Source organism: Pseudopipra pipra, chromosome 9 (genome assembly GCF_036250125.1).
Source record: "Pseudopipra pipra isolate bDixPip1 chromosome 9, bDixPip1.hap1, whole genome shotgun sequence".
NCBI lineage: Eukaryota > Metazoa > Chordata > Aves > Passeriformes > Pipridae > Pseudopipra > Pseudopipra pipra.
Window position 1 is genome coordinate 29,136,907 of NC_087557.1, and position 25,318 is coordinate 29,162,224.

The following is a 25,318-nucleotide window of genomic DNA, read 5'->3' on the forward strand; positions in this document are numbered from 1 at the left end:
TATCATGTTGCCAGACTCTCGTGTGGACAGTAAGTTCTCAACATGTTGCTAGGCAGGATTGTATTAAAACATGTTTCAGCAGGGTGACTAAAGTGCTTAAGATAAAGCAATGTATCATTGCAGCACTCACAGTATTTCTCTTTCTGCTCAGATCTAGAAACCAGAAGTCACAAACTCTGCTTCCAAGCAATACTGTCAATCTGGAATAAGTTTTCTTTGAGTTTCAGTTTTCTTTGAACTTTTTATCCAAGGTGAAATAAGGCCTGTAGTTGTCTCTTTGAAAAATTTAATAAGTAAATTCTCTCATTGGAAGTCTTAGATTGTTGCCTTACCCTCTCATTCCTTAATTGCAGAGAACAGAGTCAATGCTGCCAACGCACACTTTTAATAAAGCCCTGAAGTTCCAAGCAGTCACAGTCGTGGAGAAAAAATGAAAACATGAATTTTAAAGTCTTAAAACCAAATAGAGCTTCAGGTTGATATATATTTCTGAAATGTATGATAATTTCTGCATTTTGATCATTTCAAAATCCTTCTGCATAGCAGTGCAGATTTAATACTGATGTATTTAGCCTTTCAGTTTGATCCTGGGCGTGAAACTATCCTGAATCACAAATTTCTAAGCTCTCCATGATCTCTGCTGAGTGCAAATGGTAGTAAGGTGTTTGGATTTCAAGGACACATTTGAAAATGCAGAGGAGAAAATTATTTATTTACCATTAACCTGTCAGCTTGAAATTCAGCAAGTCCCCTCCAGTCCCAGCATGCTGAAGCATCCTAAATATCTTCCTCTCCAGAGCCACTGTAATGAAATGCCTCTGACTGGTGTATTGAACCCAAAGGACGTGGGAAGAAACTGCAGTTTGGCTTTCTGTGTAGTTCCTCACATGGTTTTTACCCTTTTCCCAGGAGGAACAATTAACTGCATTTCACAGTTAGTTTCAGTTACTGCTTTGCTTTGGTTTGTTTTTTCCTCCCCCTTTCAGCCATTCACGTTTGTAACTTTCTTCCAATCTAATTCCTTCACCAGTATTAACCTTGTTAGTGTCAATGAAGTACCCATGTAGTTTGCTTAAAATATATTGTGATTTTTTTTAGTAGTGACATAAATGTAGAACAGGTATTAGAATCAATGGCTGTTCATTAATGAATATAATTTAATTATTTGATAAAAGAAGAAAACTGCTTTTGTAGAAATTATCTAAAAAAATGTTTTTGTCGTATATGACCTGGGTGACAAGACTATATTTCAGTAGAAGATAAATTTAAATTTATATGGCCAGGAGTGAGGGCTCCAGGACAGCTGGGCAAGTGAATGCAGCCTGGTGGTGAATCTTCTTAAGGGAAAGGATCTGTTCTTTGCAAGAGGTTGTTCTGGTAAAAGTACTTTCTGTATCACAGCCAGTGTGTCTTCATTTCATCTCCTCAACTTCCGTCTCCCTTCTCCTGAATTTCCATTTCACTGATCCAGGGACCATCACTGGATAAATGCCCAGTGATCAGTGGGAGGAGTGGGAGGACCACACCAGCACTCTGCTTTGCTGTGCTTCCTCTGGTTCACTGGCTTTGGCCCTGTGAGTTTTATGTTGCTTTCTTAAAGCCAAGCCTGCCCAGGAAGCCTGTGGAATGTTCTTACCATCATCTGTCTTCTCCCCTGGAAGGCAGAGCACTCTCCAGAGAAAGACAGGCAGTGGTTCCATTTTCTGCTTGGTGAGAGGTCCTAGAGCTCAGGATTCCTGTGTTCCTGGAGCAGGGCTCTTCTCTGCTGCTCAGCCTTGGTGAGGGAGAGCTCATCCATTGCTGGGCCTCAGGAGATGTTCAGAATTGAGAGTGGATGGAGGTGCCTGTAAAGTGGTTCTGGAGCAGAGGTCTGTTCAGACCTTTATCTCATTAGCATTCATATTTACAGATTTTTATCAGTTAGCTGCCCTACACAGGTGAAAATCTGAACCAGTTCTCCCTAAACACACCAGTCTCTCTCAATCATCAGGGGGCCTAATTATGTACTCTGGGCAATTTGCTGGAAACTTATTTCTTGGGCAGTGTGAATATGGGGCAGAAGCAGTTACCAGGAAAACATTCTACCAACAGGATTCGTTCTTTGACAGCATGATTCGTGATTTTGCTTTTCTGAAACGAGAAAAAACTATGCAAACAGTCTAGTAACCCAACAGAGATGGAACTATTAAAAGAAAATCAGTAATTACAAGGGAGAGCACACATACAATGGACATAAACTAGCTACTAGTAACCTTTGGCAATAAGAATAAAATGCCCTGTTAAATTAATGGCAATTGGTCATGAGCTGTCAGTTTTCTCAGGAGTATCTGGGAGAACATTCCAGGAATTAAGAAACAGAGCATTTTCATCTTTTGCCTAATGAGGACTAATGAGAGAGAGTGTAATCATCTTATTTCTAGCAAACAACCACACTATTCTCACTAACAAGAGGAGATGTAGAAAATATCCCCAGAGAAAAGAGAGCATCTCTCCACTTGTACTGTTTAATGTCAATAGCACCATCAACTTGCAAACAATTACTCTCAATTTACTCCTGGTTCCAGTTTAGGAAGGAGATTCAAACCCAAAGAGAGTAGGATTTACTTACTAGTAAATACTATTCTAAAAAATGAGAGGATGTACCCACCAGTGTTTTATTCTGAGTTGGTGCCATATGCTCTTCGTCTCGTTCCAATGGAATAACAACAAACCTGTCTGTTCCCACTGGCAAAGATTCTCCCTTCTGCTGACTTCCAGCTTGGAAGTAGCCAAATTTACTTCCCTGAGCCCCACATCCCATCTCCCAGGCATTTCTGGACATGGATAAACCCCTCTGCCCTCAGCAGCAGCTGAGTGTGCTGTGGGAAAGCAGCAGGAAAGAATCCAGTTCTTCTGGCTGTGCTGGTTCTCTGCACCTTTTCCGCAAGCTGAGTCTCGGAATAAAACTTATTCCCTGGCCATAAAACTCAACAACACTTAGTTCTGAGTTTGAAAAAGAAGTTTCTTTTCAAATGAGTCATTTTCCTTCGTTAGAAAAAAGCAATTTGCATTCATATTTACTTAGGAGAATAGATATGTTTCTAGAGGAGTAATCCCAGCTGTCCATATTTTCACCCTAGGCTGTTCCATTCCAGCTCAGAGTATCCATAAGCATGTCTGGCAGGCAGGTGCAGTTGAGGGAAGTGGAAGCAGAGTGGTTCATGAAAACAGCAGTGAAATATCAATAGCATTTCAAGGTTGTATTCCTTGTAAATACCCGTAGGAGGAATATATTAAGTGCTGTTAGGTCTGTGTGCCTGTGGATGTAGGAGAGATGTTACCCTTTTGTGCATCTTGTGTTTATGACATGCTTTTCAATTACTTTCTGATGATAAAGATGCATATTGTGCAGGTAAAAGATGAATTCATAGAGACCACATAATCAGAATCTGCTTTGTATTCCTACCACAAATATGCTTGAATTTCTTTTGCACTTCAGAAAATTTTTCAGACAGTGCTTCATTTGAAACCAGGCTTCTTGAACAGAGAATTTTAAAACATTGTTTTCCTTGACATTTTATTTCTATGAGTGAAATATATTTTGAATTACAAAATCCACGGTGTCAGAAAAAAGTAGTCTTAGTTCCTGGGATTCTTGATAGTGTCTTTTGTATTCTTGCTGTTACTTGTAAAAAACAACAACAAGAGTACTCAGGTCCTGTAGAGAACTTTCCATTTTTAAAAGCAAAAGGAAATAATTAAACCTAATTAATTAATTATTTGTTCAAGATCTACCTTGTTATTATCCTCATTTTACAGTTAGGGGAAAAAAAAAAGAAATGAAGCCCAGGGAATGCTTTCCCATTTTCTTAAATGTGAAGTGACTTCTGCAGCCAGTGCAGTTTGTGGGAGCTGGAAGCAGCTGAGAACCTGCACACCTTCAACCAGGGCACTGAGATCCTTCCCTTCCTGGGGGGCTGCACTTTCTCAGCCACAGTTTCTTTGAAGAACTGAGGTTGACTGTGGAAAGCTGCACTCTCGTGTTTGTGTGAAACAAGGGACCTCTTTTGGTTTCCTGCCTCTTTTTCCTTTAGGGCTGATAACTTCCTGAGTGATCTGTGTGTTATAAGTGCTCTCTGTAGGATTTGATGCTGTAGGTGAAGTCTTGTGGACACAAAAGCTCAAGTCCTGCCCTTGGGGAGGGCTGGTTTGACTCCACAGGCTGGGTGGATGCAGTCCTGGAGATGTTTGGGAGGGAGCTCTGGAAGGGAGATACAGCTTGGAGCATCTTGGGTATCTTTCTGCCACTGCTGTTAGGATCCACAGAAATGGAAATATTAAATAAAACTACTCACTTGCATAAACTCCTTTTGTCCTTCGCTTTACCAGGTCCCTGATTTGCAGTTGCAATTTCAGAGTCCCTGTGGGATGTATTTTAGGAGGCTTCAATCAGCTGGATATGCACCCTGGGACTGGAGCTGTGTCTGTGCTCAGCCTGCTGTGAGGTGCATCAGCCAGTCCCTTCCATGAGACACTGTTCCATGACCTAACAGGCTTTGAAATCTCCACTGTTTTCTTTCAGAATCCATCTGTGTCATAATTTGGGGATTTTTTTCCTACTGTATGCTTTTTGAATTCCCAAATTCCTCATTATTCTTCTACTACTAGTGAAGCAACCTTAATTTAACAGATTTGCTTTTAATAATGTCCATGTTGCACTGAAGTCTAACACAGAAACTTGCTTTCATAGTCTTTCATGTGAATAATTATGTGCCTTAAAGCTGCTGTGTGGTAGTAAAATTAACTGTCATAATTAATTCATCCATGGAAGGACAGAATAACTTTGTCAACTGTGTATTTACAATAGTCTGAAAAGGGGAGGAAGAATTACTCTGGTCTTGTTGACATTGAGGTATGTGTGTTAGAGGTAGAAAGCTTCTCTCCCACTGACAGTTATTTAAAAATAATAGGTTATAAGGTTAATTGTTCCAAAATCTAATAGATACTCAGAAATAATTACCAGAACTAGTATTTTTGTAGTTTGTGTGCTCATGTCTCCAATCATCTACAATGTGTGTAAAAAATAATTGGATTTTCTTTAAAATCCTATTTAATTTTCTGCAGTGATAGAGAGGCCACCATCCTGCTGGCTGGTGCTGCTTTTCAGGCTGCCCTTCACTGTTGGAAAATGGCTCTGCTTTTTCACCACTTTCTGCTTCCTCATATCCATATCCTACCCTGTCAGTGAGCTCATTTGTAAAGGCTAATGAGCATTACCCCAGGCTGCAAAAGTTGTATTTCTTTCTTTTGACTTCCTAAGAACCTTTTCCTGCTCACACTGACAGTAAAAAAGGCCAGACCACACTTAAAAGTTGCATTTCCTCAAATGACAGAAACCAGCTGGATGGGATTTTTTTTTTTTTAAAAACTTGGTTATTAATTTTCCAGATTGTCCACCTGGGAAGTTTTGACTATTCAAACTAGGAATAGGGTTGTCTTTATGCAATTTAACATCCTTGGGTAGAGGGACCTAGATACAGAGAGTATTCAGAAACTTAATTGGGGTGTTCTAGCCCTCAACAGCAATGTATTAGTAGCAACTATATAATTAACAAAAAGATATAAATCACTTACTGTTTACACAGTAGTAGTTAGAATACATGTGGATGTTTTAGTGATAATTTTGCATAGCTCGAATTTGACTATAAAATTTACATCATATCAAGCTGAACAGAGACAAAATTATTCTGTAGATAGAAAACATCAAGAAAAAAAATCTCTGTTTAGCATTCTTGAGCATCCACCATCATTTGCAATATAAGGAGATTATGTCATTTCTAGAGTGGGAAGCGAATGATTTTACTAATATTAGTTAAAGTATGAAATCTTTTGTTCAGGTAAGTAAAGGCAGCAGAAATGACTTTGTGCTTGTGTGTGAGAACAAATAAACCCTTTCTAATCTGTAAGCAGATAAAAGCTTGAACAGTTTGGTTTTACCTTAAATGCTTCTTACAGATAATTCTGGTATGTTTTAAAAGGCAGCACTAGGGTAGTGAAATCTTTAAAGAGAGGTGGATTTCTTTGCAGCAGCCAGGTAGAGGAAAGAACAAAACCAGATCTTATGAATGTGGTTCATGTACACCTGCAGCCTCATTTTTAAAATCCTGTGAATTCAAGTGTCTGAGTGACTTCAGGGTGAGAGGAAACAGCCTCAGGTTGCACCAGGGGAGGTTTAGGTTGAATAAAAGAAAAATTTCTTTATGGAAGGGGTTGTCAAGCCTTGAAACAGGGCAATGGTGGAGTCACCATCCCTGGAGGTGTTTAAAAGACACGTAGATGTGGCACTTAGGGACGTGTTTTACTGTGGACTTGACAGTGCTGGATTGGACTCAAATGATCTTAAAGGTCTTTTTCAGCCTCACTGACTCCATGATTCCAGGACTTCTGGTTTTTTCACCACGTGTACTGAATATTGGTGACCCCCAAAGGTTGCCTGTGAACATTTAGCAGTGTTCCTGAGAAAGTGGGGCTGTCTTTGCTTTCTCCCCATCAAGCACCAGAGGTGTCTCTTCTTTAACTGTTTGACAGCACGAGTAACCAAAACTTAGGATGAAGATTTAACTGGGAAAGAGCAGAAATTTCTCATTGCCATAAGGCTGAACTTCCTGAAGTTTAGTGCAGGGAGGGCTGTGACACAGGCCAGGGCTCACCACACAGGCCAAAAGGGATAGGGGAAATTAAAATCCTTTTTGCTGCCACACCCAGCCTCTTGAAAAGGGCATTTAAGCTTTAGTGATATTTAGAGGAACCAAGAAAGTGTTTTAAGGAACTGTGGCTCTTGGAACAGGTCTGTTTTCACTGGGACCAGGCCATCCATTAGCTTCATAGTGGCTGCAGGATTTGAAATAACACCTTATTTAAAGAGCTTTTAGATGGAAACCATACAACCATTTTCCTGCAGAATATGGGACAGTCCTATTTTGCTCTTTTAAAAAAACTTAGCTAAGGGAACCTTCTGGTAATGCCAATGATGAGCATAGTCTAGAGAAGGCTGCTGGTGTGAGGTAAATTTTTTTCCTTAAACTTTTTCCTTAGCGTTTCAGGCAAAGCAAATTGATCAACCTCCTCCTTAAGCCTGCAAATGTCCCTTAAAAAATACAAACAACATAAAACAAATGGCTTCATCAAGGTCCAGCTTATGAAATCGTAGCATATCTGAGCCTCCCATGACAATGGAATTGCTGAGTCGGGTGGTGCTGGATACTCAGCTCAACCAGTCTCCTGGAATTGCTCTTCCCACAGATCTGCACCCCGGATTTGGTGGTGTTCCTGGCATGTTCCAGCCAAAGGCTGAAGGAGAGGTTACTGAAGCGTGCGGAGCAGCAGGGGAGACCTGATGATAACCTGAAAGCCACCCAGAGGAGACTCATGAATTTCAAGCAGAACGTCGTCCCCTTGGTGAAATATTTCCAGGAGAAAGGGCTGATCATCACAGTAAGTCCTTCAGGATGTGCCTCTGAAACCCTCATTGGCGTGGTTGTACTTGGCTTCTTGTACCTTTTGCTGTAAGACAGGCTGGAGGAGTCAAATTATGTTTTAGCTTAATTCCATTGTTATTGAAGTGCTTAATGAAGACAACGAACTCATTGAGCACTTGACAACAGTTGAATTATTGATGTGTTCTAAATTACAGGTTCTGTCTGGTTGTAATAATGCACAGAACTTGGTACCATGAGAGCACAGATGGCCCATGTTGTTTCTTTTCCTCTCCTGAATAACCTGTGTAGTTGACATTGGTGTGTTCTCCTCACAGCAAGTGTGACTAATTCTGTGTGCTGGTCAGACTCCTGGGCTGAGATCCTTAATTGCAAAGTCAGCTGTTGATATGAGGAGCCTTAATAACGAACTTCAGCAGCTTTCTGAACTTCAGAATGAAAATCCTGGGGAATTATTACATTGTCTTCTCCAGAGAGTACATGTTCTGGCTTAGCATTGTGATCAGTTCTGGTTTTAAGGATGAGAGGACTGGAATTCTTGGAAGTGTTTATTCATTATTGAGCAAGTGGGTGTTTTGTGATGTTTCTGTAGTGCTCCTCCTGTAGAAAGCATACTTAGCTCTTCAGGAAAAATGTACCTTTGTGGATAAATCATGTGGAGCATCTGGGGAGAATTGCATTTCTGTGATGGGACCTGTAGAACAGATTTTTTTCCTATTCAAGTTCCTTCTACTCTTTAATTCTGTTTCTTCAGAGTTCTAAAGATAAGTTCACCTAAGATATCTTTTGAAGAAAGCAGATGTTTATGATGGGTATGGAAATGCCAACATGGCATGTGAACAGTATATTAGTGTCCACTAAGGACAAAGAAACAGCCCATTTGCACAGAAAAGGAAATACAGTTTTGCATGCTATTTCCCTACAGAAGGAGGAAGAAAGAAAGAAAATAGCATTGAGCCTGCTGCTTATAATGCTGGACCTGGAAACCACTGAAATACTGTGCAGATGGGAGCAGTGCAAGGACTAGAACAGCATCAAATAGAATTACAGTAGCCTAATTCCTAGAGGAGTAAATCCTTGAGGCAAGGTCAGGCAAGGTCAGTGTTGTCCAGGAGGAAATAAAAAAATTTACATTTTTCTTACAGCTTTACCTGTACCTTGTCACTGCTGTTCAACACTCTAAATCTGGGACATTTCTTCTAACTAGCATCAGGATCCTACTCAGGGACAAGAAGCAGGACTGTTTGTCTTATGGGGTGTTATAATTTTAGAATCACAACTCAGATTTTATACATCAATAGTAAATACGTTGTTTTTCATCAGTAAACAGACTAAAAGAGAAAATAAAAATTCACTGAAATATAACTAAATATGATTAATAAGCAGACATTATATATATGTATAATTACTCTTAGACAGTGTGTAAGCAAGAAATAAAAATCTGAATTCCCAAAGAAGATTCACTTTTGTGCTCCAGAAGTTACTCCATATTGGTTTGAACATATTTTGGTTAATTGAATTAAAAGCCACATTCTTCTTTAAGGTCTTACTGGTCAGGTTGCTTAGGTGTAATTCTTTCCCTTCATCTTTTTTTTCAGTTGATCTTTGATAATTTTCTGCAGTACTTGGTTTGTCCTTGTTTGGTGCTCTGTGTGCCTTGTGTTCTCAGTCTGGGCATGGTATACCTGCTCTCAGAGGGTTGATCCTGTTTGCTGCTTTGAAGGAAAGAAGTGAGGCCCCCACCTCCAGTACTTCTAAGAAATACAGCTCTGTCCTTTCTGAAAAACTCCCTCTTTGAAATAAGTATTTGTAAACTTCATTATAATTAAGAGAAGTAAAGATCTGATATTTTCATGAACACACAGTCTGTGCTTAAAATTCATTTTAGCAATCTGTCAGTAGTCTTAACAAATCAGAACCTGACTTTACTTAACTCAAATTGGAATTCAGAAGGTCTGGAGACTGTAGTAATACAGTTTTGGACAGGGAGTATGTAAAGAGATGAATATGCTGGAATTTCTTGTTTCAGTAACTTTGAACAAAGATTAAAACATTATGTATTGTTTACCTAGACAATAACTAACACACCAGTTAGCTGGTGGGGGAGGAGATGTTAATTGGATGAAATTATAAAAGGGAGAACAGGTAAGTGCCTGGCTGACCTGAGGTATTGTAATGTTTAGCAGAGGACTTCAATTCTGAACACCAATTCTTCCCCTCTCCAGTTTAATTTGACTGTAATCTGGTGTAGATATTGGTGTCTTTATTGGAGAGGAGATCATTGGCTTCCAAAAATCTTTCAGTCAACAGTTCTCAGAGAGCTTGGCTGTTCTTTGTTTGGTCTGGATGGAAAAAAAAATGTACAGAGCTCCTCATGGTAGCAGTGGAAGCTTCTCCTGCTGGAGACAGGATCAGGTCCAGTCTGCCTTATTTACAATGATTCCACATAAGCACAGTGCTTCAGTGGCAGCCTTTTTGTGTTAGTAAGTCTGTGTGCATTTAAGGGGGGGAAAAAAGGACTGGCTTTGTTAAGACAAAAATACTAGACAGGAAAAGAAGGCTCTGGCCCTTATTTAAGCAGCCAGAACGGGACAGCATCGTGTGGCATACGTGAAATGCATATTTCTCTGATATCTTCCTTGTCCCACTTGTCCTTTTAGGGAATTTACCATGCCTATGAAAACATTAAAATGACATTAAGATTAGTCAGAGAAGTGAAGGGAACCCAGAAAAAGCAGCTGAAGCTGGAAACGGATTTTGAGCACAAATTTAGAAGTTAAACAGTGGCGGGTGAGGGAAGGAGCTGTCTGCCCTCATAAGCATCAAACAAGCCTAATGGCTGTCAACTGTCACACAAAAATTCCCCACGGAGCTGCGTTATATAAATTTTTCTCTTGCTTTGGTTAAAAAAGGAATTTTGCTATAGGATTTGCACATCGACATGAGCTTTATCTGAAGGCTGTGACTTACCAAAATGCTGATGAAAATATCAGTTATAATCTCCTTCTAAAGTTTCTGTGTTATCATTTAGCTGCCCAGCTTGAGGTGTTGGTTTGGGCTTTTTATCTGTTTGTTTGTGAATGCTGATTCCAAAGGACCTGCCCTTCTCAGTCTTCCTTTAACTTTGGGCCTGTCCCCGGAGAAATGTGGGACCTGCAGCCCTTTGAGCAACTCTCAAGGTCAATCCAAATCTTACTGATAACAAACTGTTCTGTAAAGACATGATAGAAACCTCCACCCTGCTTCCAGGCATAAATGACAGCCCTGCCAGGCACTTATCCCAAACCAGAATCCAGCTCAGAGAATCTTCTCCCCAGGGGAGGAACACTCATCTGAACACAGAATGAGTAGCTGCGTCTGCTTTTATGGTGGTACTTTCTCTCACCCTTGTGGTTTTGCATTAAACAATCCTTAAAAAGAGAGTTTTAAAAATCCCACTCCTCCTTCCCTGAAGTGGTGCTGGATGTGGGCAGCTGTTTGGGGAAACCTTGAGACCAGAGGTTCTGTCTGAGATTCAGGAGTTTTGCTGTACGGTTCCTAAATCTTTATCTGGCCCCACGAATGTATATGCTTATATAAACATTAAAAAATTTCTATACAGGGAAAATGAGAGGTGGGATGGGAAGTAATGACTGTCACTATTTCACTTTTTGCTAATTCAAGGCAAGATTGGTGAGTTGAAGCCTAGAACAAATAAGCAGATCTCTGCAGTCACAGAAAGCTGTTATTGAAAATTAAGGCTCTCTGTGTCTCTCCTGTATTTCATAGCTCTGTTGCAGAAAAACTGGGCTGTGAGAAAGAACCTGGAACTGTTTCTTGTAAAACTGCTGAACTAGAGGAAGTTTAGTCATGTTCTAATCACTGCTAGGTTTTACATTGTGCCTCAATGCTATTTATGTGTTACTGTTTTGTGAGATATTTTGAAGAACACACAGAAGAAGGTATGTAAATGAGTTTTGCCTAGAAAGGAGTCTAAACAAACTGTTTGTAAATATATGCACATTTTATGTGGGAAAGATAGATGAATAATTTGTGCATGTGTGGAAGCATGTACACCGTAAACACTTTTCCAAGCTTCAAAATATTTTCAGCCTCCCATTTTATGATTTATGGCAACAAGTTAAGTCTGTCAGAAATACCAGTGTCTGCCAGGGAATGGCCAAGCGTGGAAACTTGCCATCTGTGTCCGTGCAAGCAAGCAGAGAAACCTTGAGGGTAGAAAGTCTTTGCTGAGGTGAATAGCGTCAGTGCAACACTCTGTTCTCTCCTAACTTTGGAAGCATGGCAATTTAAATAAAGACCTTCTTCTGGAAAGCTGCCCTGCCTCCTGTACGCAGTTGGTAGCTTGAATGAAGTGGAAGACTTTGAAAAAAGAAATAAACTTTGACAAGTCTGGCTGTAGAATTAGCCAGTGATGAGTGCATGGGCCAAGCTGATTTAGGAGCTCCAGAAAGAGAGGGGGAATGCTCTTTCTGAAAGCCATACTATTCTGAATTTTCACATTTCTGGTGCTGTGATAGCTGATACATGTTTAAAATTAACAGACGGGGGTTTTTACAGATCTGATACTAAAGCTGAGATAAGTAATTAAGCCAAATTATCATGCAGAGAAATGAACTGTAAGAGATGTTTAAAATAACATGTCCTAAATGTTCTTCAAGTTATTTTAAACGGTTCATCTTTAGGTAATTAAGCTGTGTCCTTTGGGTGAATATTAGCTTCTAATTTCGTTCTTGTAGTTACAGTGATGCTTAAAGGAGATTAATTTCTCTTATTTAGATGAGATATATTAAGAAACCAGCTTGGAAAAAATACCTCATCTCTGGGAAGACCATTTAATTGAATCAGAAATATTTGGCACCCATAAGCAAATTTTCCTGTCCTAAACGACCCCTGGTTTTGTGAACATCCAGCTGAAGAACCAAAGCTGCATTTCAGCCCTGTTTTGCAGTAAATGATAAAATACCACTTTCTGACCCAAAGTTCCATTAGTGATTTCCAGCTCTGATTGCCACTGGTGGATCTTCCCTGTGCGAAGTTTATAATCAGTGACTTCCTGATTTTGTGGCAAAACCATTTTGCTGCCATTAGATGGAGAAAATTTGCAGATCAGCTCGTGCAAGTTGCTACATCAGTAGAATCAGGATGGGCTTTCAGCTCGCACAGTCCTATAAAAATGTCACTACATCTGGTGGGTTGTGCTCTACAATTCCAGTATTTAATATCCTTGTTTCCTGAATCTATCACTTAGCATCTAGGTTGCTCTTGTTAGCTGTTGTTAACTATTTCTGTTTCCTTATGCAAGTGGCAACTGAATGTTCTTTCTGCTAAAAAACATCCTCAACTTTGATTCAAATGGGCAAAACGAGAGTGAGTGAACTGAGTAATGCAATCCAGGATCATCCTGGAATTATTTGAGCATTTGCTCCTGTTCCTTCTTTCCTGTAGATGTACATGAAAGAGAGGGGAGACATAAGAGATTATACTTTCTTGTTTTTTAATGCATCCTGAAGATAAATTTGTTTGCATTTGTGGATGCTCAGGTGTTGTAATGATGGAAGCCATTGAAGTGTCAGAACCGTCAGCAGAAAGTCTGATGCCATTAATATTCTGGACTTCTGGCATTTTTCTCTGGAGTTCTGTAGTCTTATTTGGGCTCAACAAGACAGGGTTAGATGCAGCTGCAGTGTTGGTGGGAAACTGAGAGAGCTGGAAAGCTGCTCCTCCCTGTGTGACTCAGGGAACACGCCACACTAGGCAGTGCTGAAGCGAGAACCGTCACCTTCCCCTGGGACGTTTTCCCTGTTGCAGAGTGTTTCTGATACCTGTTTGGAGGAGCTTTTATTTTTGTTAATACAGCTGAAGAATATCTACCAAACAGTGCTTTGATGAACTCTGTGAAATATTCAGAATTAGGAAAACGCTGCTGTTGTGTTAAAGGAATATGTCCTTGCTCCTTCCATTCCCTGATCCTCATGCATCTGGTGATCACCAATGATTATTTTGATTCTTATAACTGTGGTACCTCATTTAGTGTCAGGACAAACATCTGCGGACATCATTGTGCAGACACAACCTAAAATTCTTGGCAGAGACTCTCCTGTGAATCCTCTGCAGTTTATCATGGCTGTAGCTATATATGTTTCCTTATCCTCTTGCCCAGTTATCATTTCTACTTCCAGGGTTAAGAGTTGTACCTTTCCATCTTATATAGTGCTGTGCTTTGTTCCATTAATGGCCAGTGAATATAACTATCTGTTCACCTTGCTGTCACCATATCATGTTCTGCAGTTCAGTAGTTTGCTTAAATAATAAAACAGGAAAAGAAGCCTCACAAGACATAACTGTAACACTGCAGTCACAGATACTATAATTTTCTGTGAAGAAAGAACTGGTGTCTCCATTCTCAACTGTTAGTCTCTTTTTATGCCAACACAGTCAGTCACACCAGTCATGGTAAAAGAAATAAAGGACTTAATGTATAAAATGTGGCATCTTTTCACTATAACTTGCTGTGATCAGTTATTTTTATCTGGGGTTGTTCATGCATATGATACCCCATGATCTATTTTGTTAAAAATGTAGTTGCTAAAATAACATTGGGTTTAGGCACATCTTTACATTTTTTCATTATATACTCAGCTGAATTTCTCCTTCCATCTTTAACCAGAATGTCAGATTGAAGCTTCACACATTCATGTTTTCAACACCACTACTTCAAAATCCTCTGCTCTGTCTAGCATGCCATGTCTTGTCATTTCTTGTATTCTACAATCCATTGTGTTGTGGTAATAATATAGTTTTTCTGATGTCAAGGTCACCTCCCTCTCCTACCACTGCAAGATGCCAATTAGGCAATGTAAAAATATACTTTTCAGTAGTTTCCCACTGTGTCCTGCCTCCTGGGCTTTTTTGGTTGCTCTACTGAAAAGAGTAGGCTTCTCTGTAAATGCAGAGTCCCCACGAAATGGAACTTGGAATGTGGGCAATACTGGTTTTAGTCAAGTTGATCATTGAATTTATCCATCCTTAATACATTGGAAAAAAAAATCCAGCAATCCTCTTTGTATCTGCACCTTCCTGCAAGGATTTCACTGCATATTTTCTGCATAACACAGATCCACATAACCCCCAGGCAGGTGTTTCTTTTACCAGAACATTCTCTCTGCTTCCTTCAGGCTGTGTGTGTCACCTCAGTCTGCTCCAATGGCCATTAAAGGTTTGGTGGGTACTGCAGCTTTCATCCCTGACCCTGGTCGTGGGTGCAAGGCACAAATGAGCTCAATTCAGCACTGAACAAAGGCTCTTCTGCATTTATGCAACTCATGCTCTCTCTTGAACTTCAGAAAGAGAGTCGGGAGCCACGTGAATTCTGAAATGAGTTTGGTTTTAAGAACCATTCATTATACACTTGAACTACAGCCAGGAGACCACTCCTCAGGAAAATCAGTGAATTTAGTAGGGGGAGTGTAACAGAGAATAAGTTAATCCTGTCTGGATATTCTCTCACAGTAACAGAAGCCATGTCAGTGTTTCTTGGGAAGATGACTCTGTTAAAACCTTTAGCTTAACGACCACTTATGTTAGTGAGAACTTTTGAAATAATTTATTTGATAGCTTCTTGTTAAGCCTGCACAACAATTTGTTATAATCCCAACCTGATAACATACCTTCTAAATATTAATTATTCTCTAAGTTAAAGGTTACAGCCGTCTTTTTTTACAATGAGTAAAGTTCAGGCAAAACTTCAAGATTCCCTTTTTCCCCATGAATTGCACGAACATGGGGAGCTTGGCTGATTTCTAAAATACAGCACCTTGGAAAAAGATTTACTAGAAGATAACTTGACATGTGATGTATGAAACCACACCTAAATATAGCCCTTTTTGAGCACGTGATTTGTCCTAAGGATGAAAAAGGACAAATAAAAAAAGCCTTAAGCAGGAATAGGAGCAACATCCTAAGAGCCAGTGAAGGGCTTTTAAAGGAAATGGGGTCTGTTTTGTTCAGTGTAGAGTGGTGCACATAATCTTCTGTTTTATGAGGTATTTGTATTTAGTGAGTTCCCCTGCTCCCCTGGCATAATCTTAATAAAGAGTAATAATTAGGATCTGCCTCTAAATTATTTTCCTTTTTTTACTGTATAGACTACTCTCAAAACTAGCAGAATCAAATAAGAGATTACAGTTCTCTGGACGTTTCACACTGAATTCCAGAAGATTCTAGAACTAGAAGCTAGAGCACCATAGTGCAAACTAAAGGAAACTTCTGCCATTTCCCAAGGGTGACACTGAGAACAGCCACAGTGTGAGGAACACCTCGGTGTAGACTCATCCAACAGAAGAACAGAGCAGTGGGGAAGGAGCTGCAGTGATGGAGAACACTGGCCAGAAACTATTTTAGTACAGAGTTTATAAAATAATTTCTGTTCAGGAAGTGTAAAGTAGTGGACTCTCTTTCAGAGTATCAAAAGCTTGAATTTTCTGCATCAGTGGAAGCAAAGGGCAGTTACAGCAGTTTTGATAGATGATGTTGTATAAATACTTGATATAAGCTGTTTAACTTGCTTTTGCAATAAATTTTTGATACTTTAACAGTGTATGAATAGGTTGTTAATAGACCCCCAAGGGTTTCAGGTATTCTGTAATGCACTTAGCTCAAACAAGCAGGTACTGGACAACTGAAGGGAAATGAAATGATACTAAAAAAAAGATTACAGAGGCTTCATTTTTATCTTTCTTGGGTCTTTCTTTCATCTTTCTCCTGCAACACACACTGTTGGCACATGACATGCATTTCTTGACCATATCCCTGTCCCTTCTCAGACTTCATTTATATAGTGAGGCTGAGTTTTCTGATTTGTACTTTCCATGTCCTTGATGAGCACAGTGGCCATTCTCTGTACTACTTCTTGGCAAAACGTTCCTTGGACATTTATCATCCTTTTTAAAATAAACTCATTGTATTATTTAATTCTTCCCTAAAATTCTGTTTCATTTAATAGCCTCTGGGGAGGAATATTGTCAAAAGCTTTTAAAAAGTTAAATAAATTATGTCAATCAGGTCCACTTCATCCACTTTTTTTTTAATGATAGTTAGAAAATGCTTTCAGCCTACATAATCCTGTGGGATTTTGTCCCACATTTGTTTCCAAAAAATACATGCTGGCTGCAAGAATGTCATATTCCATGATGACTAAAGCAATAGTTTCTGTCAGCATCTCCTGAGCTTGCCAGCTTTCATTTATAAATCAAGTGGTCTCTGTTATGCTCCCAAACAACATGCTCCAGTAATTTGGATGTGGAAACAGAACTTTCTGGTGCAGAAAATAAACCAGCAGTGGCTCACTTCTTGCTGCAGGAAACAAATCCATGTCCCTGCCGAGGCAGCGCGGTTGGAAGTTGGGCTTTGTGAGCCCATCCTGAGCTCCAGCTGACACTGGCTGAATATTGTCCTGTGTGATACGAGTCACACTTGCAGAGATAAATCATTGATTTCATGAAAATGTAGCAGTCTTCAGCTCAAGGTGACCAAGGAAGGGTTTATTATCAAGGATTCCGGTGCTGTTTATGAAGTTTATTAATGCAGAGACCATCACTGGAAACACTATTTATCCTGGATCAGAATTTATTTAGATGCACAGGAACCGTGTAGCTGGGAATTAAAATTTATTTTTGTCTTCCAAGGGAAACAGAAAAGCTAGTAATTTTCAAATGTTCCAGTTCTTCCAGTGTGAAATTCCTTTTTGAATAGCTACAACTCTTGCAGATGAAATTATTTGTGTTGCTAAGCTCTTTGATGACTAAAAATGTCACATTATTTCCTGAATTAAATGCAGATTTTGTATATGGAACGCCCACAGCAGCTAATGTTGAAGCCCATGGTATAGCCTGTGCTTGTTCTTGCATCTGAGTCATTAGTTCTCGTGCTTTAATAACTTGCTAAATTTGCAGCTGAAATGAACTCGGGACTTTTCTTGTTAGCTTTCCGTTGGTAGCATTCTTCCTTGGAAAACTGTGGTGATACACGGAAAAACTCTGGTTTTGTAGTAATTGTTATGAAATCATGTAATGGTAAAAGACCAGACAACAATATTTTAGTATTTTGTATTCAGAATCTCTTCCACAAAAACCAACAGGAGGAATGCTCTTGATCTTCAGAGGGAAATATTTGCCTTTATTTGTCAGCGGCACCAATGTTTTTCTTTGAAGTGAAGTGCAAACTGCCAGTGGAAGAAACTAGTGTTTATAGGAAGAAATGTCTTTTCTTTCTGAGTTTTTCTAATTTTTTTTTTTTTTTTAGTTTCCTTTTTTGAGTTACTTGCTGTTGCTTGTATGGACCTTTTTGGGAAACGAGTGTTGCTCTGTATTTATTCAGGGTGCCTGTCTGCAGCCTGTATGTGCTGAGGGAGCTGATGCTAGAAAATTATTCAGCTTTGTTTTGAACAGAAGAAACAGTGACACAGGAGCTCCAGGAGCTCTCCAGGCGGGGGAAAACGTGTTTTAAAAAAACTTTAATCAGGAAAAGTCCCTCTACACACAAACATATTGGTTGATGTCAATGTAGCCTTAGGGCTCATTCTGCCTGCAAGTGCTGTTGCACTCAATATTAAAAAAGAAAAAAAGGAAGTATTGAGGAAGGCATTTCTTTGACCATATTGGCAATCAGAGCTGTCTCACTGAATGGGGTGCCGTGGGAATGTGAACATTGCAGTGCTTGTCTCGTGTGGTGCTGGAGGGAATGAGGGAATTACGCCGTAGAAACTGGTCCTTTGCCAGTTTATTCCCCGAGAGTTCAATCCGAAGAACGAGGGCACATCCAAGCCCCACAGGAGTCTTCACGGATAAAGATGGAAGAAAAACTCCTGCAAGACAGGCATTAGTACTGTGGAAAGAAAAATCAAAGGCATCTGGGGAAGAGTTGGGCAGTTCTAGAGCTTCCTGGAATGTCGCTGAGCTGGATGTAACGGAGTGACAATTGCAGTTGTTACTGGCTGAGCTTCATGCAGCTTGTTTGTGCTGCTCTGCCCTTTGTCTGGGTTTGAAAATACTGAATTTTGCATTAATGCTTCGTAATTTGCAGCATCACTGAGCTCCAGTAATGTAAGCAAGGCTTTTGCAGGCTGAGACACAGAGGGCTGCTAGGTGGGATGATTTGGGCAGCATCCAATCCTACCTGACTCTCCATAATCAGTTGTGTCTTTCCCCTTCCTTTAGAGTTAGGTGCATTAAAGTAAAAAAATCAAACAATTTGTTCTAGACCCAGTGGAGGAAGAGAGTAAGATGATCTCTCCCTCAGGCTGGATGTTTTCCTGGATTTTAAAGGAACAGAGTAACAAATCACAGAGCATCTCTTAACTCAGAGTGTAATTAAGTTTTCCATTTAGGCTCTTCTGAAGTGATCTGTCTGGATGCCCAGCACCACTGTTCTGTTTCTTTGTAGTACCATTTGCCTCTTTAAAGGCAATTTCCTTGAAAAAGTAAACCCACAGTGAAAATTACTCCAACAGTGGAATGTATATTTTTTTTAAAAGAGAAAAAGTAAGTGTTTGTGCCTTCAAGGTAGAAAAGATCTCTACATGTGCCTATGTTAAAGCAGCTCTTTGGTTTTAATTAAACTTCAAAAATAAGTAGTATGAGTGGACTTTGCTGTGGAAGCTGCTGAATGGATGTAATGCATGTCAAGGTGCAAGTTTTCAATCCTTTGTAAAGTGAATATGTACACAAAGTTTCTATGTAGAGATGTTGGCTTTTATTTGGTGTTGGTATTAAGTTACTTCTAGAAGTAACTTATCTGACAAGTCAGGTAAGCCAGGACAAACACATGCAAATCATGTCCTTAATGATTTGTGAATTCATGCATATGCTGCCTGATTCAGTTCTGATTCCTGAGGACAATTCCAGAGTATTTATGGGGGGGGTCATGGCAGTGCAGAGAAATGGCTGAAACATTTTGAATTGTTTATTACTGATTATGTTAAATGGACTTCAGCTTTAGAAAGTTTAATAAATACAAGCCTGTTGGAAGCTCAGAGACCCTTTGAGAAAATGGAGAACATGATGCAGAAATGCCTTTGGAAATCAAAGAGCAATATGTTTGCTTTCCACATAACAGTCACCAGCCATCCAGATGAACATCCTTACTGGGGAAAAAATTAACCAGCCACTGCTCTTCAGTATCTGCACAGACAGAAAGGCTTTGCATCTTAGTGTTATGAAAAGTATGTATGTTCCAAAACCACTCTGTGGCACCACTCTCTGCCTCCATCAGCTTCCCTATCAAACCAGTAATTGCTTTATCCCCTCAAGTCCATTCATTTTCTGTCTGCTGTGCCACCCAATTATTGATTTCTCCCCTCCTCCTGATCAAATCCAGCTCTCCTTCAGCTTGCCCATGTTCTGCTCTCCAAGGGCCTGTAATTGCCTGGTGTCTTCCCCTCCACTGTTGCCACCACGTTGCCCAAGGCACTCGTTTTTGTCAGCTGAAAACTGATGTAAGTCAGGCTGTTGCTCCAATGATCACAGCACAGAGACACAATCACAGCACAGTTCTCCCTCTGTCTGCCTCTCAAAAGCTATTACTCCCCATAAGGGTACAGAGCCAGGCAATTCCTTCTGCTGCTGTTAATTGTTTCTCCAGGTGAGAGGGACCTTGGTGCCATCCTGTTCAGTGTTACAGTACTGGGAGCTGGCTCAGCAGGGTTTTGCTGGGAAGGGAGTGAAGCTGCCAGAACATCTCCACACTTGTGTGCCATGGCACTGAAGTTCGTGGGTTTAGGATGAAATAGCAGAAAATCACTTGAAGAAAAAAACCCAAGGCTACCTTTTGCAGTAATTTCATTGTTTATGTACTGAGAACAGAAAAAGAGGAAAAAAAATAGAAAATATCTGTGTGTATGGGGGTGCATGTTTGTATTGTGTGGTATAAGGCAGTTAAATTAGCTGATAGTTTCTGTTATAACCATGTATTTGCTCTTTTTTAAGGTCATTGCAGCACTCATTAACGTTACTGGAAGACGTTATTTGAATTTGATCGTTTAATTTTCATTTTCTTCTCACCACAGAGGAGCCTGTCTGTGCACCTAATGTGTTCAAAAATCACATAATTGGTGGCTTCAGATTGCACCTATTTTGAGCAAATGGGTTTGGGATACACAAAAGGCAGCAGCAGCTGCTGCAGAACTGTCAGCTCCACTCAGGGCTGGAGAACATTGAGCCTCCTGCTCATTCACAAGGAGCACTCCCAGCAGCAGAGACTCTGGGGACAAGTGGAACTTGAGAAACTAATGACAGACACATGAGGACTCTGCAATTATTGATGAGTCCTCTTCAGAACTCCCGTGGTTAAAAAAATAAGGCATTAAGTGGTTTATTTTAGATAACCCAGAGTATTCCTTAGGATTGTAATAATAGTGTTAATATCTCCAATTTAGTTTCTTTCTAGATTTCTGTCTGATACCAGTTTGTGACCTCTGCTAGTTCATAACATTTTAAAAATCACTGGGGAGCTCCAGTGTATTTTCAGTTGTAGTTTTTCTTTGTGTGGTAAAATAGAAAATAATCTGAGATTTCAGAGTATTTGGTGTAAAAGAATAAAAATATTAGAACTAGAGAATGGATTAGAGAGAAATATCTCTCTCCTATGTCCTCACGCCCTTTTTTATGGTGTTTTGGAGTTTTGGGAGTTTTTTAGGAGTATTGTTAAAAATACTTTATAATAGGGAACTCCCAGTCTGCACATTTCAGCTGAATTTCTCAGTTCCTCTGCTTACTGGTTTTCCTAGACAAGGCTTCAACGAATTTTTCCTGCCCCCTGTCCCAATGGTTGTTATCCTTATACCATATATACTTTTCCTTACATAGTTCTTTCCTGTTTTCCCATGTTGCTGGTGGTTTTTTTTGCTTTTCCCACTTTCTCTAGATGCAGCTGCACAGGTCAATTAACTTGGAATTACGAAGAGAAGCAAACTAGGGGTGGAACAACAGCAATGAAGGGATTTCTGTGGGGATGTCTGAAATTGCTAAAACTCGAGTGTGGCTCTCGCTTCACCTTTTAGTGTTATTTATATTTATATTTAGTATTATTAGACTATATTTAGTCTTTACCAAGGGTAAAATAAAACTAGTTATTGTTTCTTTTCAATGCTTCAGGAGCAAATCCCTGCCTAAGTCAGTCTGAATAATAATAGTGTGTTCTCCTTGTGACATTTGTAGCTGCTGCCACCTGAAAATCATTATAACTCGCTCAGTCTTTTGAATCTCTTCATGTTACCAGGATTGTCAACTTTCTAACGAGAAAATACCAACACTTAAAGGACAGTGATGCAATTTGACTTCTAACTAGGCATCTCTTTTTAAAAGCACAGAATAACTTTCATACAAGAAGCCATGTTCTCTTTTTTGTGAATAACCCTGGGGTTTTTTTGTTTAAAAAGACATTATTCCTCTGTTGGAGGTGATGATAATATGTGGATAATTTGTCCACTTCCTAAGCAATGATTGTGTCTCACTTCCATGGATCTGGTTAGTGGATTACAAAGCCAGAAGTGACAGCTATGGCTATGTTGAGCAATTTTTAGACTGCAATTTCCCTGAATTAATTCCTAATTGATCAATTTGAAAATCTTAATACTTTTCTTTTTACAAACAATCTAAGATTTTCAAATCCTGGGGAATCCATTGCCAATTGTGATTAATTAAGCAGTAAAGACACTGTTGTTAGAATAAATTTTACTGTTTGCTTCCATTCTGAACTGGTCTCACTAGCTGTTCATCTTTGCCCCTTACAAGTTTGATTTAGACAGGTTCTGCTAAACATACAAGTTTTACTGCTGTTTGTGAGGAGGGTTGCTTGAGCACCTTCTACCTTTTGTTCAAGCCTCCAATAATTATCAAAGGGTTTCATGTGCAAATGTTTAGCAATTCAAGGAGGTGCAGAACTAACAAGGTTACTTGGTTCCTTTCAAAAATAATTTCTCCATGGAAGCTGCCTTGCCTTCCTGTGGCTCAGGTATTAAAATTCTCATTCTGTGAGGGGGAAAACTGAGTCTGTGTACGAAGCTTCAAATAATTGGCTTTCTTTGGATGACAATATAGGCTTTGGTTACAAAGCCCAGATTTCTCAGAGTGCTGAAGCACAGCTGGTGTTCTTTGAAGAGGGAAGTTGATGTTTCGCATTCTTGGAACCTTGGGAACATTTTGAGATTGATCATGTGTTTTTTCCATGGTAAACTGGATTATTCAGAGAAATGCTGCTAATGAGGAGGCAAGCCTGTCATCTCTCCAAGCGTGGTGTGACACAGGAACGAGGAGACACAACCTGATTACAAGTGGCTGGTTTTTATGCTCACACATACCCACAAACACCTTACAATACATGTCTTCCCTAGCATATCTTAGGAACACTCTTGTCTGATCAACAGGGACATTCCAAAGCTGCTCTTTGAGTATGAATAATAAATTGCCCAAGAGTAGCCCCACAGCTTTATTTAAGACCTGTTCTTCCACGAGCTTTGGGTTTGACACAAGTTAAAATGTAATCCCTCTAGTAGGTAAACACAAACTCCTGCTTTAGAAACAAACAAAAAGTGCTTTATAACACACACTGAATGGCAAAAGAATTCCTTGAGAACAGATAAATACCTGCCCAGAGAGTGTGTGACTGTGCTGCAGGATGAACTTCTGAGTGGTCCTCAGGGTCAGAGCCACAAACTCCTTTTCCAGAGCCAGTCAGAAAACTCCATGGATAAATATGATAGGAAAAGTCACAAACCCACTGTCAAGCATGACACACCTGGCCATAAAAAGAACCTGTCAGACAGAGCTGAGAAAAAACTTGGGAGAATCAGTATCAGAATTCAGGCAAAAGATAGAATAAGTGGGGGGGGGGAAGGTTAAAATGGTAAGAAATTAATTATTTGCCTTTTTAAAGGAGCTTTTCCTTTCTGATTGTATTAATTTATCACTGAACCATTACACTTTCTGCCAGTGTGAGAGTGAGGAAAGCTCTCTTTTCTATAAGTAGGGGAATTTCAATAATACTTTACTCATTCCTAAGAGTTTGGCTCAACTACTTGAAGAAATCGTACACACATAAATGTCACAATAATTGGTTTCAGACAATTCAGAAATTGCTGAAAGTTTTTCTCTTGCAAATTTAGAAAGTTAATTATGCTAATCTCCAAAAAGAAATGACTGAGGTAATCCAATTTCTGGTCTCTAAGCTGTAATTTTTTTCAAGCATCCAACGATTTTAGGAGTAATGTGCATTACTGGTTTTACCTTTTGCTTTGAAACTTCATTCTCTGAGCACAAGTCGGTTTTACTGTTGCTTCTGCTTCTGACAAGCTCATAAAAATAGGCAAAAGGGTTTACAAAGTGAATTTAGCTTTGAGTCAAAAGTAAAATGACTCACACCTAAAGTGATGGACAGCACACAGAGAAGTAGGTTTGCTATCAAGAAGGCTTGGGCTGAGAAGTCACACATTAATGATCAGCCAAGCAGTGAACAATGTCTGATTGCCAACTTTTTGTTTTGTTTTTCAGTTTGATGCTGACAGAGATGAAGAGGAAGTGTTCTCTGACATAAGTGCAGCAGTTGACAATAAACTATTTGCAAACAAAGAGGCTGCAGCAGGTGAGTCAATGGAAGATTTAAGGAGCCCCATTTGTTACACTGCATTTGACTTTGGTGGGATGCTGTTTTCACATTCCACAAGTGTGGATATTTGTGCTGTAGCAGAGTCTTGACTGGCCTCAAACATTTGCACAACCAAGGGAAAAAAGTCTTTTTACACTTGGAAGCTTCATACAACCCACCTAAAAACTTCTCTACAAGTTAACCTTAAAATACTGTGGCAAGTCCAGTAAACTGTGTTATTAGTGCAAAAACTTTGTAAGTGGGTCAAGTCCAGCTGTCAGCAATACCTCAGTGTTCACCAGAAACCCAGTCCTGTGAGATTAGTGATTATACTTCCTCCCTAATAATAATACTAATTCTGAAACTGTGTGGGAATGAAAGTCAGGTGTTTGAGGCTTTTGTTTATTTGTGTATTTATTATTTGTGTTTACTGAGGCTTCAATGTCTTCAAAGAAAAAGCCTTTGAGGGGCAAAGGACTGCAAAAGAATTGAAGCTAAAAATCAAAGCACTGAATATATGTAATATCTGTCAGAAATATTTTGCTTGAGGGGAACAGAAACATGTTCTTTGGTAACTTCACAACTTCTTTTTACAGATGACATCCTTGGCTGTTTTTCAAATAGACCGTGAGGGTTACATAGGTAGATGATACAATAAATGTCTTCTGAAACAGCACAGAAGAAGAAATTTCTAGGGGAAATGTGTTCCTGTAAAATTTACTAGCTTTATTACAACAAATGTTATATATATATATAGTAGAGAAAATCATGTATCTGATCTCTCCTCTGTTTAAAGGAAAACTCATCTCCCATAAATTGGCAGGCAGAATAGACTCATTTATTTGTAACTGTGAACAATCATTTGGGCCCTGCCAAGGAAGGAGGAATTGCTGAAGCACAAGGAAGTAGCAACACATCTGTTATCTCTTTTTGACAAAGGGGAGATTATTTTTTCCTGCTGGAAGGCATTTGCAAAGAGCAGTGCCTGGGACAGGAGATCAGGTCATGTTTTGAGGAGCTGAAGGGCAGTTCCGAGCTCGCTGGCCTACAAAAGCCACCCATAAGGGTCTTTTTGATCATGTTCTAAATGAGACACAGATGAAGGATTGGGGGGGAGGGCAGGGAGAGGGCAGGGATTGAAAGGGGGCTTGGGGAGGGGAATTGAGAATTACAAAAAGTGCACCAGCTGAAAAACCCCAGGTTTC

At 39.6% G+C, this 25,318-nt stretch overlaps 1 protein-coding gene across 1 annotated transcript in view; it reads left to right on the forward strand.

Annotated features, from left to right (window-relative positions):
- AK5 (adenylate kinase 5) overlaps window positions 1-25,318 on the forward strand; it is a 75,682-nt gene that overhangs the window by 12,011 nt on the left and 38,353 nt on the right. Inside the window, exons 6-7 of the mRNA XM_064665560.1 lie at window positions 7,282-7,473; window positions 24,020-24,110. Of these exons, the coding sequence (XP_064521630.1) occupies window positions 7,282-7,473; window positions 24,020-24,110 (283 nt within the window). The remainder of the gene's footprint in view (window positions 1-7,281; window positions 7,474-24,019; window positions 24,111-25,318) is intronic.